Source organism: Cotesia typhae, unplaced genomic scaffold (genome assembly GCF_013202065.1).
Source record: "Cotesia typhae breed Kobodo isofemale line unplaced genomic scaffold, CoteBio_Ctyphae scaffold_121, whole genome shotgun sequence".
Classification (NCBI taxonomy): Eukaryota; Metazoa; Arthropoda; class Insecta; order Hymenoptera; family Braconidae; genus Cotesia; species Cotesia typhae.
In genome coordinates this window covers 5,444,804-5,464,885 of record NW_027423773.1, presented here as the reverse complement: position 1 = coordinate 5,464,885, position 20,082 = coordinate 5,444,804, and the positions used below count along the sequence as shown (strand labels likewise).

The 20,082-nt window shown below is 33.7% G+C and overlaps 2 protein-coding genes across 4 annotated transcripts in view; one reads left to right on the top strand and one right to left on the bottom strand.

Moving 5' to 3' along the window:
- Positions 1-3,321: 3,321 nt before the first annotated feature.
- Lmx1a (LIM homeobox transcription factor 1 alpha) overlaps positions 3,322-20,082 on the bottom strand; it is a 271,702-nt gene continuing 254,941 nt past the window's right edge. The window contains exon 6 of the mRNA XM_074252982.1: positions 3,322-4,596. Within this exon, the coding sequence (XP_074109083.1) occupies positions 4,340-4,596 (257 nt within the window). The 3' untranslated portion in view covers positions 3,322-4,339. The remainder of the gene's footprint in view (positions 4,597-20,082) is intronic.
- On the top strand, positions 14,131-17,953 carry LOC141533651 (uncharacterized). 3 transcript variants are annotated; one of them, XM_074252649.1, is made up of 4 exons: positions 14,828-15,124; positions 15,678-15,969; positions 16,135-16,409; positions 17,088-17,953. In XM_074252649.1, the coding sequence occupies exons 1-4, from the start codon at positions 15,074-15,076 to the stop codon at positions 17,463-17,465; spliced, it is 996 nt and encodes a 331-aa protein (XP_074108750.1). In that variant the 5' UTR covers positions 14,828-15,073; the 3' UTR covers positions 17,466-17,953. The 3 variants fall into 3 exon arrangements, with proteins under 3 accessions (XP_074108749.1, XP_074108750.1, XP_074108748.1); XM_074252648.1 differs by lacking the exon at positions 14,828-15,124 and adding an exon at positions 14,131-14,756 and having other exon boundaries at positions 16,135-17,953; XM_074252647.1 differs by having other exon boundaries at positions 16,135-17,953.

Here is a 20,082-nt window from a genome sequence, read left to right as displayed (position 1 = left end):
AGAGGACTCCACTCTGCTCACTGTCAACCAAGTTGTCTACGGTGCCGCGGCTTCGCTTCTGCCGATAGAGAGAAGACATTCTCTCTCCTTCGAGGCGAAGTTGAAGCTGCGCATCGCTCAACTTGGACACAAAATTGACATTTCTCGGAAACAAGTCTCCCGCATTCAGTGTGTGATAGAGTATGTTAGTACTCAAAGACCGTACACGCCAAAGTTCGTCGCCTGGCGGCAGAACTTCGAAGGCGACATCACACACTGAACAAGAGTACTCTTCTTGTCATCAAAGAAGAGTCTCTTAACAGGTTGCGGGCTCTGGTGGCTTCCAAAAAGTCACTAGAGAAAAGGCTGAAGCGGTTGATCGACAACTCTTTGTTTCGATCCAACCCTTCACGCTTTCTGTCACCTAAGACCGCTGTTCCCGAGAATTATCCATCATCTGAGCGAGTGGAAGCCTTTTGGAGTGAATTGTACGGAGATCAACCAAACGTCAACCCGGATACTCCAGCTCTGCACGACTTCGAGGCATTCTGTCGAGAACACCGACGGCAGGATATCGCCGAAGAGAGCCCTGCAGTCAGTGTGCAAGAGGTTCGTAAAGCCCTGAATGGCAGCAAGAACTGGGCTGCCCCGGGTCCAGATGGCATAAACATCTTCTGGTGGAAGAAATTTTCTTCTACACATGCTCATCTGGCCCGGATTTTTACATCATACATTCAGGGCGACGAACCAATTCCAGACTGGCTGGTAGAAGGGCGAACCGTACTCATCCCTAAAAAGGGTGACTTGTCCGACCCAAAGAACTACAGGCCTATCACTTGCTTGAATGCGGTTTACAAGATTTTTACAAAAATCTTAAATAACCGTATCTTGCAGGAGATAGAGCCTGTGTGGCAACAGATATACGAACAACGTGGCAGTAAACAGGGCGTGTCAGGTTGCAAGATCAACTTGTTGGTAGATAGATGCGTCATTCAAGACGCAATCTACTACCAACGCAACCTGTCTATGGCCTGGATTGACTACCGTAAGGCATTTGACTCAACTTCACATGAGTTGATTCTCTATCTGCTCAAATGCCTCGGAATCAATCGCCAAACAGTGGGATGCATACAACGTACGATGCAGCTCTGGCGAACGCGTTTTCACATAGGAAGTGGAAATGCATTGCACGTAACCGGAACTGTTCAGTACAAGAGAGGCGTCTTTCAGGGAGATTCTCTGAGCCCTCTGTTGTTTTGCATCTCACTGCTGCCAATATCTGTTGCCCTCCGACAAACTCGTGGGTACTCTGCGGGGCTACCAAGTGATCGAGTATACTCGATCACTCACCAACTGTTTATGGATGATCTAAAGATATACAGTGCCAACAAAGATCATCTACAAACGGCCATCAACATCGTAGCAGAGTACACACGAGATGTCGGAATGTCTTTTGGGTTGGACAAGTGTGCGGTCGTACACCTGGCGAAGGGTAAGTGCTCTGATACGGGTGGAGATGTCGAATTAGTGGATGGGAGCGTCTTAAGAGAATTAGACGCCGGAGAGTTGTACAGATATCTAGGGATTGAAGAGCGGCAAATGCATGCCGTCTCTGAAGTCCGAACAACTCTTCGCAGTGAGTATGTTAGGAGACTCCGGAAGATCTGGTCATCAGAACTTTCTGGCAAGAACAAAGTCTCAGCTACTAACATGCTCGCTGTCCCGGTCCTACTTTACTCTTTTGGGATCCTGAAATGGCCTCGAAATGAGTTGAAAGATCTCGACATCAAAACCCGTAAAGTCATCAATATGAATCAGAGCATGCACCCTAACTCATCAGTCGCCAGGATGTACCTCTCCCGGAACATCGGAGGGAGAGGATTGCAGAGCTTGGAGCGGCTTCACGATCGTTTGGTTCTGAGTTTAACATACGAGGTTGCCAATTTCACAGCAGACGAGGACGACTTCCTGATGCAATTTGTTCATAGTCATGAAAATGCGCGGAAGGGGTCGTTCTTGTATAAGGCAGCAATCTACGCGGCAAATACCTTAGGTCTCGGAGAAATAAACGCTCTCATTGAACTCCCGAAAAAGGAGTTCAAGAGCGTCGTCAGGATAGCCGAGGAAAAAAACTCCTCGGTGAACACATGGACAAGTCCATGCACAGCGTGTATTTCAAACACGTCCGTGACCATGGCTTGTCCACCCAGCTGACATTCTCCTTCTTGAAGTCAGCTGGCCTGATGTCCGAGACCGAAGGATTTATATTTGCCTGCCAAGATGGTGTTATCAACACTCTCGAATACCGTAGCAAGGTGCTCCAGGCGCAGCTTCCGGACACGTCCTGTCGGACGTGTAAACAACATCCGGAGACGCTGATGCACCTTTTGTCGGCATGTCCTGTGCTGGCAAGAGGTGCCTACATACAGCGTCACAATGCTGCCCTGCGAGTACTCTATTATCATCTCAGATATAGCTGCGGTATCGATGAGACACCAGTGCTGCCTTATCTGCCAGGAGATATTCCGCAGGTTGTTGAGAATGACAGTTCCAAAATTTATTGGAACATACCATTCGCAACAACCCGGCGGATTGACCACAACAAACCTGATATTGTGCTCTTTGACAAGGCTACTCGTGACATTTATGTCATTGAGTTTTCGGCCCCAGCCGAATACAATATCTCGGCCAAAGAAGAGCACAAACACCAGATATATCAGGATCTCCTGTTTGAAATTGGCAAACTGTACCCAGGTTACCGTGTCAAGCTCGTCGTTTTGGTTGTCGGCGTCCTTGGAGGATGAAACAGTCTTTTGTGTCTTCACTTGCGAAGATACCGGCTTGCAGTTCAGCAGCCGTGTCTCTAGCAGTGCGGATGCAAAAGGCTGTCATTTTGGGATCCCTGCGTCTACTTAGGCAAATGAATTTGGCCTGCTGCACTCACTAACCGCCTTGTTGTGTGGAGTGGTGCAGCAGTAATGGATGGCGCTCAGGCTGGGCCCTCGGAGAGTCGGACTCCGGGGAAAACCCCCCTGAGCAATTAATAACAAATAATATCTCTATAACAATAATAATAATAATAATAATAATAATAATAATAATAATAATAATAATAATAATTTGATTTTGTAATTACTATCCTACTAAATTATTATCGAATGTTATTTAACATTATACTTTAATTATACAATTATACTAGTTAATTGTATAATTGTATAGTTAATAGTATAATAGTTAACTATAATTTAAAATTATACAACTTAAAACAAATTTAGCATTCTTGAGCGCATTAAATACTTAACTCTAAGAGGGTATAGTCAAATTTCGATAAACCTTACTTTAATCATGTAACCGTACATCGAGTAAATTCAACGAGTTAAAAAGTGATATAACAGATTTTACGACATTTCTACTTGCCGGCATCAGATGATAGAATGCTGTTAACTGCGAATTTAAAATAAATGTACAGACAATACCAAAAAAATTTACTTAATTTTCAAAAAAACGATATTTAAAACTAAGGCAATGAAATAAATCAAGTTGAAAAATTGACATCTTAGAATAGTTGCATCTTGTGTGAAGTAGAGCGGTAAAATGCTTATTTTAGTTTGTGAAGAACTTACACATCATTGTATTAACGTTTTCATTGCCTGAAATTTGTCGTATGAATACAATGTATTTATTTCATCTGATGTGCATTATTATCTTTGAACTGTACAATTACAATTCAATCTGATTGATTGCAATTTCGAATGTTCAATTTTTAATGTTTGAATCAAAATTTATGTGTGTTCCGTAAAACAAGTAAATTTGTCAGTTAATTTTTGTTTTTAGTTTATTCTTGACGTTTTTGATAATCCTGTGTTTGTTTAGTTTGCGCTTCGTCGAGTCATCGTGTGATTTTGTCTGCAATTATTTTGTCGTCTAAATATATTGTCTGTAATTATTCCGTTGCAGCTCCAAATCTTTTGATGTTTGACAAATTCAGTGGAATGCTCAATGGAAAATTTGAAGTAAACGACCCTTATCAAAGATATGAGTCATTGAACATCTTAAAAGAAAACGCTGATCTTATACAGTACTTAGCTTTTTAAGGTCGATAATGTCATCCCATTGGAACATTTAAAGAATCCATAACTTGAAAAGAGCAGGTACTTTTTAATGATGGTCCTCAGTGTCAATTACTTTTCAGATTTAAAAACGGAAATTATTCATGTTGAAATATTAGTATATCTTACATACAGTATGTACATCATACGATCTTACAACTATAATTATTTAAAAAATTTTATTCGATCTACGTGATAAAAATTATAGAAGTTAAAATAAGACAACACTCTGTACTTTAATCGATAAATTATTATAAGTGTTCACCGCTAAAATAGCTACTTTGCATCATAAAAAGTTTATCAATGGGATTATGCATTGCTGCATGTAAGCTTTGAGATAGTGTAGCAGTTTCATGGGCTGTTCCTGAATGGTGCGTGTGACTAGAACTTTGATGACTGTTATCAGGGGCAGTATTTTCATTTTCCCCAATGTCAAATCCAGCTTCGGTACCATCTAGGGATATGTCACTGCTGCAAAAGCTTTCTCCTGAGTTTCCTGGATAGGTATCTGAAAATGATAAAAAAAAAAAAAAATTATTAATATCAATGAAAAATTAATTCTCAAAATTATTAAATTGTTTACGGAGCATAAACCTTTCTACTACAAACAACGGATAATAGTTAAAAGAGCTGGTATTAAATCGTGAGTGAGCACAATTACACATAATATGAAACGAAATATTCAAAGCATGTTGGATCCAAGCATTTTTTAAAATCTACTATGTGAACTCAAAATGGCTTTATGTCAAATGGCATTTAGTAATTTGAAGAAAATTGAAGTAGATTCCTGTTGCGGAATTACCGACCACCAGCTCGTGATCGATAACTCCAGTGCTTATTTAATCACACAAGGACGCAGCCACCGAGGCACCCCTTAATCCAGTCGGTGTGGAAATAAAAAGAAGTTTGTTGACAATTTTTCGACAAAATGGTCCGATTTTGGATTTTTTTTTTCAAATACTTAGGAAAATAATCTGAACATTTGTGTGTATGTGGGAAGTGTTGCTTTTTTTTTGTTTAAAAAATAGCCTTTTAGCGTTAAGCTTTAAAATACTATATCTCGGAAACTACGCAAAAGTAGTCGAGCCATGCTGCATATGAAATTTAGAAAATTGAATAAGGAATGAAATGAGCTAAGCCCGATCTCTCTACGACCAATAGTTGCGAGATATTAATTTTTTAGTGTGTGTAAGTGTGTGTAAGTGTGTGTGTGTGTGTAAGTGTGTGTGTGTGTGTGTGTGTGTGTGTGTGTGTGTGTGTGTGTGTGTGTGTGTGTGTGTGTGTGTGTGTGTGTGTGTGTGTGTGTGTGTGTGTGTGTGTGTGTGTGTGTGTGTGTGTGTGTGTGTGTGTGTGTGTGTGTGTGTGTGTGTGTGTGTGTGTGTGTGTGTGTGTGTGTGTGTGTGTGTGTGTGTGTGTGTGTGTGTGTGTGTGTGTGTGTGTGTGTGTGTGTGTGTGTGTGTGTGTGTGTGTGTGTGTGTGTGTGTGTGTGTGTGTGTGTGTGTGTGTGTGTGTGTGAGTATGTGACCCTCTTATAACTTTTGAACGACTCGACCGATCAAAACGCGGTTGGTGTCATTCGATTAAGTTCCACCAAACTTAGATTTCCTAAAAATTTGAACCGATTCGGAAAGGTAGATTGCAAGAAATCTCAAAAAAACTGCAAAAAAAATTTTTTTAAAAGTCGTTTTTTTGGAATAACTTTTACACGGTTTTATCGATCACATCCAAAATCTAATCAGCTCTTAACCGTAAAAACGACGTTGATCAGTGCTAACCACGTCGAAATCGATTCATTCGTTTGTGAGATATCGTGATCGCAAGAAATCGAAAAATCGGAAAAATGGATTTTTTTAACAAAAAACTCTAAAATTTTACATCTGATCAATTTATGTTAACTTATTGTTTATATTACGTAAGAAACTGCATCGATTGCTGCAAGCCGTGTGAAAATCGGTTTACTAAATTAAAAGTTATAGCAGTTTGAAAATAAAAAAAATCGTTTTTCATCAAACTTTTATTAGACTTTCAGGCTTGAAGAGCTGAAAAGTACCAAACAGCATATTTTTGAGCTTGGAGAGCTCAAAATATGACAATAAATTTTTGCTCTCGAAGACCTCAAAAACAATGCAAAAGTGGCAGAATTGCAAGCGCGTAATGACTAAAATTAGCGGGAAGTGGCAGGGATGGTCTTTAGGGTCAACCGTTTTCGAATTCTTTTTGTAAATTGAAGCTTTCGATGCCTTATACAAGCAAAAAATTAGCTGAGCTTAAAGAATTTTTTTAAATTTATATCAATAATTTTCAGTTTTTCGAATTTCTGCATTAAAAAATGTTTGAAACAAAAAAAATATTTCAATTTTGCATAAAAAATTATTGATTTTTTATTAAATAATTTATTATTCCCCCCATCTCTCTCCGCTGTCGGAGAATGATAGGGAAAATAATCATAATGTGAGGAAAATAATAATAACAGCAAGCGGTCGCTAAGAAGCTCGGAGTTATTTCTTATTTTATTTTTTTTGTTATTTTTTTATGTCTTAATAATTTCAAAATAAACTTATAAAAAATCGATTCTACAATATAGTTATTAATCGACTCAGGATTTCATGAATCGGTAAGATATCCTATCGTGTAAAGAACCTTGTTTTTCAAAATATTTTCTATTTGTTTAAACAAATAATTAGTAATCCAGAAAAAATTCAATTCTACTGTATAGGTATCAAACGATTCCAAACTTTATAAATCGTAACGAGATCCTATCGTGAAGAGAAGTTTTTTTGCAAAAATATTTTCTATTCGTTCAAACAAATATTTAGTTAACAAAAAAAAATTCACTTTCACGATATAGGTATCAAACGATTCCAAATTTCATGAATCGTCAAGATATTCTATCGTGTAGCGAACTTTTTTTACAAAATATTTTTTTATTTGTTCAAACAAATCATTTTAATAAAACTTAACTATTCAACGAACTATTCGACGGTGGATGCACCAAGCAAAATAGAAATTTGTCCAGATCGCCTAACAACTGATAAAATGAATCGAACGCAACAAAACTTGGGAGGTAACTCTCAAGTCTCTCCCCAAGTGACCCGCAGCTTTTCTCCAGGCTGGGTTAGTTACACGTAGTTGACGCCAGCTATTCTCTACCATGAAATCGCAAACCTTTACTCTCCCAGAGCCTTTTGAAAGTGAAGTTTCCGATACGAGATAATAGACAAGCGAGATAGAGAGAAAGGAAAATAAATAAATCATAAAGGATCGTGCAAGATAGATTCGGGGCAAATAATTGTCTTCCCGGTGGTTGTATATTTATAAGTCAAATACATTTTGTAACGGAGTAGATGGGGGCCTTCCTTATTCGAAGAAGGTCTCCGATCCATGTTAGTAATTATCGATAGTAATTCTAAACAAAAAAAAATTCTAAAAAAAAAAAAAAAGTGAGCCTCACACATATAAGGTCACAATAGAAGTGAAACTTCTTTAAGCCGCTTTAAATTAATAAACAGATCAATATATTGTAACAGGGTAAAATTACCCTAAATCGATAAGTCACCGGATATCGATAAGTATTCGACATAGCACTGGGGCGTATCGATCTTCGGGCTTAAAGGGAGAATAGGAGGGGGTAGTTTTGGGTTAAAATAGGTGAGCCGTGCAGTGGAGAAGGGAGAAGTAGTGTGACCGCCAGACTGAGTGCCACGGAAATCAAAAAAGACCGATCCCCGGAGTAGTGACGAGACGAAGGAAGCCAACTACAACTAGGACTTCATCCTCAACGAGTGAGTTAGATCATCGTTTTGTTCGTCAAGGTATTAATTATTACTCTGTGGGAAAGAAGTGGACCGCGGTTTACCTAATACCCAGTTACTTCTCCTAATTATTTAACAATTGGATCGTTTAATCGACGATTATTTCATTAATAATTAATAGTTGAACATTTGCTAGTTTGGATTGCGTGATTTTCATGGGGGCTTATACCCGAGAGTCACTCAATCGACCTTGGGGGAAAATTTTAACAACAAAAAAAAATTTATCAATTAATTAATTAACATCCAAAAATTTCGTAAATTTTATTGTTGTAATTATTATAACAGTTAACTTAGTAAAATTGATTAATTTTCGTTACTTGAAAATAATCGACAAACTTTTATTCATGGAGTTTTGGTCGAGCGTTAGTACATTTGTGTGTCGCAGTAAATTCTAATATCCAAGGTCAAGTAAAACAGCTAGCGAATGTTCTAGCAAATAAAATTTGAATATTTCAACTCGTGTCGATTTTTTTATAATTGATAAAACTATTCGAAAATTATTAGTAATATATTATTAAGAATTATTGTATTTATTGAAAATATTGTATATCATGAAATTAATTATCACGTGTGAATTAATTGATTTTGGGATTAGGTCCGTGAATTAGTTAAATTAATTTTTATTTCAAATTAATAATTATCGGCGTGGGCATTAAGTCCAACAAATTTGATTATTTTGAGTTGAAAAGGTCACAGGAAAATTTAGTTAAAATTAATTAATTAAACTTGTGTTTATAATTTTGAACGTGATTGAGAAATTTATATTGTGATTAATTTAATTATCAAAAGTTAATCCAAGGTAGTAAGACCTTTTGTTTTAAATACTTATTGTTATATTGTTTAGACCATGACTATAAGTTATTGAGGAATTTTAATCCATCTAATATTTTAATAGAATTAAAATTAGCAATTGGAATTTGAGAATTGTAATAGTTAGTTCAAGGTTATTTAGAAATTGATTGTTAATTGAAAATTATTGTTTTATTAAATTACTAATGATTGAATAATTGAATTAAAATATTTAATTAAAATTAGTTACAGTCAATTTCGTTAAGTTAAAATTTATAAAATAAAATTGTACTTAACTGGAGCTTAGTTAGGGCACTTCCGCTAAAAATTCAAATTTTCGCCGGAAGTGCCCAATTAAACCTTCTGCTAAAAAATTCTATGAAAATAAAATCTATCGTCTTACCCCAAAATATCTTAGGAAAGGCCTAAACAAAGCTGATTTCAAAAGCGGAACTGAAAATTCCAATTTTAAAAGGTCCATCAAGGAAGTTACATTTTGGCACACCCTAATGTATATATATATATATATATATATATATATATATATATATATATATATATATATATATATATATATATATATATATATATATAGGAGTATTTAGAAGGAGATTCTATATATATAGGAGCTGTTCTATGTACATATTGTCTCATCACGATATCTCAGGAACCATCGAATCTAGAAAATTTTAATTTAGTAGGAACATTACTTTTGCCATTTTGAATTTTTGATTTTCTTTTTTATTTTTTTATTTACTGATTATTTTTTAATTTTGAAACTAACAAATCACAATTTTCAAAATAAAAATAAATTTCAAACATAAAAAAGGAATTATATGTCCATGATTATTTTATCATTTTTCTTGGGCGGCCCATTTTCTTAATTTTCACATTTATTTCTTCGCTTCCTATGTATTCTTTTTCTTCACCTCGTGACTTCATATCCTCTTCTCCTCCACCTCGTGTCTTCATCTCCTCATCTCCTGCTTCTGTTTTCTGTTCAGCTTCTCCTAATTAAAATATAATAATTTTCATCTTAACAATCTTTTTCATAAATAACAAAGTACGGCAGGTGAATGATTTAAAAAAATTTACTTTTTAATTTCCATTGTCTTTGTTTTTCCTCTTGTTTACTTAAACGAATCATTCTTTCATTATTTTTTCTCTCTAAATAATCTCTTATCTCTTTCAAATAGAACAAAGCGTTGAAAATTCCATCAATTAATGATTTCTACATAAATTATAAAAAATTATTGATTTTATATTAGTGTCCAATAATTTTAAAAGAATAGGTTTTTTTTGTCATATAATAATATATGCATTGTAAATTTACCTTTCTTATTTCTGTAAAACCATTTTTGTCTTCATTATCAACATCTTCGTAGCAGCCAATCCCTTCGTGAAATCTTCCATCTCGTAAAGAAATTCTAACTACCGTAAAGCATTCAGTAACACAATTCTTTGATTTATTATCTGTAATGAAATGATTAATTTATTAGTAATCTAGAAATATTAGACTATTTTTATTTCAATGTTCAAAAAAATATAACTTACCTATAGTTTGAGATTTGATCTCATGTGACCAATTCTCATTTCCAAACACATAGTCAGCACACAAACTAAACTTTCGATACTTTCTTTATTTGACATCTTTAGTCCTTTTTGAAGCTATTTAGAGCGTTTAATCAATCAAATACTTCGGTTGTATGAAAAGATAGGTTAGGATCAACTGTTTTCTTAATTATTTTTTAAACAAAAGCCAATCAATGAATTGACAGATAGGTTTTATTTTTGTTTTTGAACAAAAAATAATCGTTTAATGAAAAATTTACATAACCTGTAAAATATGAATAACCAAAACGATATTTTGAATCTTCTAAGAGAACGGTTTAATATTTTACCAAGTCGAAGATAATCAAAGAAACAACAGGTAAGATGTAAAATAATTGAACAATTCAAATATAGAGATTTAAAAATAATTTAATCTCTCGATACAGTTTTTATGGATACGTATGCAAAACATATGGATATCAAAGATATGGGAAGAAAAATTATTATATTTTTACAGTAACCGGATGGAATTCTTTCAATTATCTTTTTGCAATCGAAAATGCATCGTACACCGAATGTTTGAAAATCAATAAAAATCAAGTAGGTTAATTATTATTTTAAGTTCATACCATCATGCGTTATATAATTTATTGATAGTAATTAATTGATAGTACTTTCCATGTAGATTTTACACATTTCAAATGCGGCCGATTTTATTTGTCACTTTCTATGAATTAATGATGAGGATTTATCCACTTCTAAATTTCTTACAACGGTTAACCAAATTACTTTTTTCAATGAATTTATAGTAGAAGAATTACCAATTCTTGCGACACAAAAGATGACTATTGAAGACGAATACGAATGAATAATAAATATACCGGATTATTAAATTTACAATAAAATATTATGCATATTAATAAATCATGGTGGTTTTCTTCATAAAAAATAACTCAGAAATTTTTTTGTATTATTGAAAATTTTTAAAGTTAAAAATATTATTCACACAATAACTTTTACTAATAAATAATTATAGCGTATTTATAAGAAAAAACAATTTTTACCTATAATAAATTACAAAATAAAATCTATTAATATTAATATTAAATGGTATTAAATTAATACTTCTGTATAGACTATATTACGTGTTATTCCTTTTTTATTTAGAATAAACAAATTTTTAGCGTTTCCTACCCTGGAAAATGCGACATACAATTGACCGTGAGGAAAACACTCAGTCGACAAATCTACACCGGCTATTTTCAGTGTTTGACCTTCCGATTTATTGATTGTAATTGCAAAGTATACTCGAACCGGAAATTGAATACGTTTGAATTGAAATTCATAATCAGTAGAAATAATTGATATGCGGAGTATAAATACAATATCACCTATTCCACAACCAGTAATAATTTTTGCTTTTATAATATTCTGCTTCAATGACATCACTTGAAGGCGAGTTCCATTGCATAATTTTGGACAACTTAAATTTCGCATAAGCATAATGGGCGCACCAATTTTGAGTTTCAATATATGAGTCGGCATTCCAGCTGGATTCAAAGAATTTAAAAATTCTACGGGAAAGTTTGTAGCATCATCTTGGTCGACTACATTATCAATAGATGAATAAATCATCTCTACATCATCGTGTAAACTCAAAATCAAATCATTTATTCTAGACGCACGTAGTTCATTGATGTTAAAATAGATCTTTCACTTAACCAAGAAATTGGTTTTAATTTTAAGTGTTTCACATCAGGATAAACATTTTTTGTTAAATCTTCTAAAGTTGACACTATTGTTCCAACATCAGTAGGTATTTGAATTTTGCCATTTACCTCCTCTATATTTCCATTACCAATTTTTAAAAGCGTGCTGGAAAATTCTCTTGCAGTTAGGTCACCAAATAAATGAACTCTCATATTTTTAGATAGAGATAACAGATTAAATTTTGGCCATAAACAAGATGATTTCAAACACGCATTGATTTCATTAGCTCTGGTACCTCGTTTCACAACAGGCAATGTCTGTCGAAAATCTCCTAATACAAACGCTATACCACCCATATCACGCTGGTCATTTCTAATATCTTTTATTGTTCTATTTAGTGCTTCTATAGCTCGTTTATGTCCCATAGTACATTCATCCCATACGATAACAGAGCATTCTTTAAAAAGTTTTGCAGCGTCACTTTGTTTACTAATATTACAAATCGGTGATTCATCAGCATTTAAGTTTAATGGTAATTTAAATAAAGAATGAGCGGTTCTTCCCCCAGCTAATAAAGTAGCAGCGATTCCTGAACTTGCAACAGCTAATGCAATGTTTCCGCTTACACGTATTTTAGCCAATAATAAATTTAATAGAAAGGTCTTTCCGGTTCCATCAGGGACATCTAAGAAAAACATTTTACCTTGTTTTCGATTAACACTTTCTAAAATTTTATTACAAACGTTTCGTTGTTCATCGGTCAACTTTGGTTCATCTTCATTAATCAAATTTAATAAAACTTCTAAATTGAAATTCATTTCTCTATGATGACTGCCCAGTAAAGATATTCTATTTGATCGTAAAGGTGGTGTAAAACTAAATTCTTTCAATGTTTTTCCGGTTATTGAAAATAGTTGATCTTCAATCAATATTAGAGCTTCGTTGTAAATTTCATCGTTAAAATCAAGTTCATTATCATCATTATATTGTCTTGAACGATATAATACATCTTCGGACATTTCATCTCTATATTTTAACCACAGTTGGATAGGTTTAGTAACATAACAAAATCCTAAGATGATAACAAATAGATTCCTCAAATTATGAGTTATTTCAAATACAACGGCTTCTTCTAATGTTAGATCTTATTCAAACTTATTCAAATAGTTTGTTTGAATAAGAATTAAGATAATGGAAAATTTGATTGAGTATAGGAGATTAGTCTGCACCAAGCTAGCGCTTGAGAAAGTCACAGTTAAGCACCGGTAGAGAGAGTTAAGTTTGAGGCTCAGGAGAGTTCACTCGCAGCAGTCGTGGAGTTGCCATTGGTTGTAACGGAGTACACAGGGCATTTTCTATCCGGAGAAGGTCTCCAATCCGTCCAAGTTAGTTATCGACCGATTCCCCAGGGCGTTGTGCTCTCAAGTACTTGCGCCAGTAGTTATAAGTTAGTAAGTAAGTTCCCGAGGTGGAAGCGCCGGCGCCGAGAGAGAGAGAGAGAGTGGGAAAGACAGGGTGAAGAAAGAAATGGACCAACAAATTATGAAAAAATTATTGTGACCGAACGGTCGAACCAAACGCTTCGTGAAAAGTTTCTAACCAGGTAATTATTGCTTATTCGCTCGATCTAAGTGAAACGAAGCGATGAAACTTGACAAATTTAATGCTTGCTAGGCCAACATGTCAGCTCGCTTAAGTTTGGTTTATATCACAATAAATTCTAATGCCAACTTGCTGTTTTAGGAAAATAATAACTGTGGAGAACGTGACGCGACGATGTGATCCGAGACTTTACCGCCGAATTTAACACCTCAACGAGGAAAAATTGCATACGGAGACTAAAACCCAGGAGTTGCAGCGTCAAGGGATTGCTGAGAAAATTAAGAAAAATTAAGAAAAAGACCAGGTACAATTATCATGTCTAAATAATTTCTCAATGATGCGGCATCAGCTAGGCCCTTATGTCGGCTGAAGGTCATCGCCATTTCGCGTTCGGTCACAATCATTAGTTGTACCAAAATTTATGTAATTAGTTTTAACAAAATATTAAGAATTAATTAAAAAAAATTTAAGTACCAAAATTGTCCGAATAATGAAGAATTAATTTATTAATATAATTATCAAAAAGTTAACAAAATGTTTCAGAACAAATTTCGTAAAATATTAAGTAAAGACCGGAATGAAGGTCGGAATAAAATTACTAATAAATTTAAGAACAAGTCAGAATTAAAAGTACTAAATATTTATTTAATGATATCAGGAATTATTTCGGTTTATTGATTAAACATGTAGGCAGAGTCTGGATTAATGTATAAATTAGAATCAGTGAAAAAATTCATTAAAATATTTTAGTTACATTATCAGAAGTAAAATTAATTAAAATCAACATAAATAATTTGGAACAAATTTTGTTAAGAAGTCGAGATTTACCCAAGCCAGCTTAAGCTTATTATTATTATTGTTAGTGAGTTGGCGGTGATCTACGCGCTGCTTGACGGCGCATACGACTCCTCTCCCCTACATTCTTTTATTCTTTCTCGTGCTATGTACTCTTGGCGGTATTACGTGCTAACACGTGCCTTACTATATTAATTATTATCTCTATATTCTTCGTTACATTTTTACAATATCATTTAATTATATTTTAGAAGTTTAAATAAAGATTTAATTAGATTATTAAACACAAATATTGGTTTATATTTAATTCACTTCCTCACAGGTTATTGAGGCCCAGTGCACGCTTCCACAGCGTTTGTGAATTTATTAAAAAAATATAATAAAGTTTGTGGAAGTGATTTATTATAAGGTAAGAGTATTTATAAACATTAATTCAGAAAATAAAATATACAAAAATTAAGTAAGAAGATAAGACGAAATGAATAAATGAGTGAGTCATGCATGCACATAGAAGATAGAATGCAATAGATGCGTATTAACAGACGACGAATTAGACAACTTAGGAAAAACTGACAAATATTCATTTGCGTCATTAAATAAATTCATAGATTTCTGAAAATAATTTTCAGTATATTAGACTGTGACAAAGAGATTAACATTGAGTAGATTGTCTTTTGTTTTATGATGAAATAATCAGTGAAGCCGGTAGGCGCGAAAAATTTCAAGATGTCGGATAACGGCGTCATAATAATAATAATAACATATAAGAAATCACGTGTATTACACTTTAGATTACGATTTTTTAAGATGGTTTAAAATAGATTTTGGATTTAATTATGAATCATAATAAATTTTGAAATTAAATAAAAATGTATTTGGACATGTCATAAATATTGATCAATATAAAATACATATCAGAAATATTTCGGTAACTTGAGACATGTGATGCTTGCGTTCGGTATCAAGTATCTTATAGTTTGTGAAGTTGTTTTGTTTGCATAATGTATCCCGAGTGTGTGCGTGATCAACCGCCTTCAACGTTGTTTCATTGCCGTGCGTGAAACTGTACGTTGGAATAGGTGTGCATACTCGAGGTGGTGCTGTGTAAATAATCAATCTTGCGTTTCAAATTGAAATGAATTGCAGTGCGATCATTTTAATTTAGAAGCACGAAATAGAATTATTTATGAAGAGTATCTGGTATTAGACGAATAGAATTTTAGAATATTAATAATAAGAGATAGATGGAAAATTATTAATTAGATGATAAATTGCTAATTAAATGTATAATTAATTAAATTTAAATTCTGTTTCATAAAATCCGAAATAGATGTCAGAGTCGGAAGAAAAGGCTCAACTGGTTGACTATGACAGCGATGGATGTTCTGAGAGAACATCATCTAGTTTAGAGAATGTTGGACAAGATCCAACATTAAAAATAAAAATTGAGAAAAATATGGATACCCTCCATAGTCTGTCACAATTCCACAAGGGATTGATTCATTTGACAGATAAAAACAATGCAGGACCATCAAAAACAACTGATGAGAATAAAGAGGAACAAGAGTTACAGGTTAAGATGAATAATTTCTCAACACCTGTCAAACCAGACCAGTCGACAAGCAAGTATTGACTATAGAATAATTTAGAAGCTGTAAACTAAACTAAAAGATACACTCTAAGAAGTATAAAAGTGTTTAAGAATAATTAGAGGAGGCCTATTTAGACATTAAGATGCTTATATGTTAACAAAATTCCAGATACTAATTAAGATTATATGTTTACAGATAAAGATGAAGGTATTTTAAATAAAACCGAAAATACCAAAGCCAAGATTGTCAGCTGTGAAAAGATGGTGATGATTGGCAACAAAGAATTTGAAGACATGAAAATGCTGATGGTCGAGTCCAACAAACAGACTCGCGAGATGTCAGCAACACTCGGTAGAGCTGCGAAACGATTAGAGGAAGTCACTCACGAACTAGTTAAAGCTCTTAAGATGACGGTAGATGGACGTAGAGCAAAGCTAGATCGGGAGACGGCTAAAATAGAAGCAACTAAGGTAAAAGATTCACATATAGTTCCTAATATCTCAGATAAAACACAATTAGACGCTACGAATGGAAATAACAATATTACTAAAGAATTGAACTTGGTTAAAGATGCATTACTGTTAAATCAAAATAAGATTAAAATTAGAAGAGAATATAAGTTAACCCAAAAATCAAATTATAATATTTGGTTTGATTATTTAAAATCAGAACTAACTAGTTGTGATTTATTAGATGTAATAGATGAAAATAATAGTAAGGAAAATAATTTACCAAATTCAATAATTCATAAAAGAAAATGTCTGGTTAGAGATATTATTATTAATCATTTAGATGAAGATTATCACAAGAAAATTCTCGATATTTCTGAACCTGTAGAAGTCTTAAAGAGAATCAAAGCTTGTAGAAAAGAACAGATAAATCTTACTTCAAGCTCTGTTAGAAAAAGATTATATTTAATTAAGATGAAAAAGAATGAAAAGGTCAATGATTTCTGTGAAAGATTTGACCAGATCATTAGAGAATATGAATCTTGTGGAGATGGGGAGCAATTAATTGAGCAAGAAATTAGATCTGCGTTTTATCAAGCTATAACCCCAATAAATCCTCAATTAATGTCCGCAGATTTCATTAAAAGGTCTCATTCAAAAGAGATGACAATAAATGAAATGAAATCTTTTATTCTACAGTTAGAAGCCGAGAAAAAGACTAACGACGGGGAGGAGACGATCAAGGCTCAAACAGCCAAGGTGGACGGCAAGAAGAACTGCCACAGTTGCGCCAAGCCCGGTCATAAAATTGAAAATTGTCCTCTTTCAAAAGATTTATGGTTCTGTTACTACTGTCAGGATATAAGGTCTCATAAGGGTTCAGAATGCAAGGATGGCAGAATCAAAAGTAAGATTATAAATAATAATAATATCAAATTTAGAGGTAAACTAGACAGACAGGGAACTAATAGAGTTAGACATAATGTGAATTCTAAACCATATAAGAATGATAGACGTGATAGAAACTATAATAAGAATAATCAGTACTTAAGGGGCACACCTAGTGTAACGGCCTAAAAAAAACGTGATTTTTGGGAATTTTTATTAAAAAAAATACTTTATCAATTATTTTAAAATTTTAAGAATATATTTATACATGTTTTAAGAATGCATAATGAAATTTTTGAAGAAAAAAATTAAATATTTTTTAAGTTATCGTCGATCTCTAACGGCGCGAAAAAAAAAAGGTCCTTTACTGCTGCAGTGATTCCGGCCTTCTCTGTGGATGAAATCTAAAAAAAAAATATCTCGTTAAACTAGATAATATTGTCTGTACAATGACCTACGATAAAAAAAATCAAAAATTGACAATATGGCGGCGTTTTAAAAAAAATAGTCGAATTTTACCTAAAATTTTGGTCGTTTGTGGCCTGCGAAAATTCGATTTTTGATCAGATCAAAAAATCGATAGGTCATTGTACGGAGAACTATATATAGAACATGTAAAAAAAATTCGATAGTGATCGGATCATTTGTTTTTGAGTAATCACTGCAGCAAATTCGGAAAATGCTATTTCGAGAAAAACGCGTTTAAAGATAAAATGATCGTTTCCACTGTTATAAGTGGTTTAAAATCATATTTACAGCTAATCTCCTATTCCAGGGCCATATAATACACCTTCCTCTTCTTCGAAAAGGGCTTGTTCAGCTGAAGAAGCTTTTCTTCGAGATGATCGACCTTCTTTTGAAGAAGCCCTTTGACGATAATCAGCGATTCGTATTCTCGTGTCGTCCTTAAGAGCCGCAAAATCTCTTGCTGCAGGTCCAACTATCACTCCCATTACATTGAATATCTTCAAAATTGACGAATAACCGTCATTAAATATTGCAGTTGCAAAATTATTTGACAATTCAATAGTTTTGAAGCCATTATGAAGATGCTTGGGTGAAAAGTGCCAAAGTAAACCGTTGTAGCTTTCATTGTTGTTTTGAGTATTGTTACCTTTACATCTATCAAGCAATTCATATCGAGATAAGTCTTCATAAATAGGTTTTATAGCTTCTTGTACTTCTGGATCCAGTGGGAGGTAATCGTGTTTAAATGTACTAGTGATTCCTTCAGCTTCCGCGCGGCGATAAGCGCACCAACTTTCAGCGCCTTCTGGACAATTTTTATGATTTGGGTTTTTGTCAGTTGAACAGAAATGATAAAATGTTGCCCAGATTGCTTTATACATTTCATCTACATTATCTTGATTCCTCATAATTGCTAAACCATAATACACTAGTCACAAAAATTATGGGATATAAAAAAAATTCCAAATTTTTTGGTGATTTTCAGCGAGCTGTAACTCCGAGGAAAATGATCGCACAGAAAAAAAAAAAAGCAAATTGTAGCTCCAAGTGTCTAGTTTTTAGATATGACCATGAAAATTTTTTGTCATCGTCAGGTCTGGAGAAATCCTAAGAAAACTACTGAAAAAAAATTTTTCGAAATTTTTTTCGTCTTAAAAAGGTCTACGGGCTTCAAAAAAATTTTTCGATTGTTTCGTTTAAAAGCTCTTTTAGTAAATTTAATACCCTTTAATTTGACGTAATCAAAAAGCCTGTACGATAATTTTCCGCGGAGTTATCGTCAATCAAAGCAAAAAAGTTTTTTTTGACTTTGGAAATCAATAACTCTGGAAATAATGACGGTATAGGAAATCGAAGGAAGGTTTTGAAAACTACACAATATTCTCTATAAGAAAACGTAAACCGCTTTTGAAGAAAAAATTTTTTTTGAATTGAAAACTCGGACTGAAAAAAAGACAAAAATTCGCATAATTAAGGATATTTGGATAACTTGGTATAACTTTGGATAAAATGGATGAACGAAGGATATCGTTGGTAATTTTTTAACTTCAAAGTGTCCCCTAAAATCCCTAAGAAATTCAAAGCGCTGCGATTTTTTGTTCATAGTGCCCAGAAGCTTCAAATTCTGTGTTTTCGCAAAAATCACCATTATGAGCAATTTTGTGATTTTTATTCATTTTTCCATTGAAAAAAATTTTTTTTTTCAAAATTCTTTATTTTTTCGATCAAAGAGATTGATTTTTCAAGAAATTTGAAAAAAAAAAAAAAATTTGTTTTTTTGCATGTTTGGGACATGCTTGGGCGTCGATTGCGGCGAGACTATCCGCAACTGCACAATCTTCATCAGTTGACTCAAGCGTTGTTACGTTGTTGGCAAGGAATTTCGCAACGTGATATTCGACGATGCATCAACATGCAAGAGCGTTTACGAGCTGTGATTCGGAACAGAGGTGGCAATACACGGTACTGAGCAGTTACTGCCGTGCGTACAGAGGTCATTCGGCAGCTGCAAACCGACAAACACGCAGACAAAGACACACACACACACACACACACACGTGTGTGTGAGAAGCGTAAATCCGACCGAGCAACCTCCACGTGGTACGCTTTGGGTAACGCTAACGCCGGCGGTAAAACAACAGTCGAAAAAAATTGAGAAAATTTCGAAAAAATTTTCGAAAAAATTGAAATTTTTTTTTCAAATTTCTTGAAAAATCAATCTCTTTGATCGAAAAAATAAAGAATTTAAAAAAAAATTTTTCAATGGAAAAATGAATAAAAATCACAAAATTGCTCATAATGGTGATTTTTGCGAAAACACAGAATTTGAAGCTTCTGG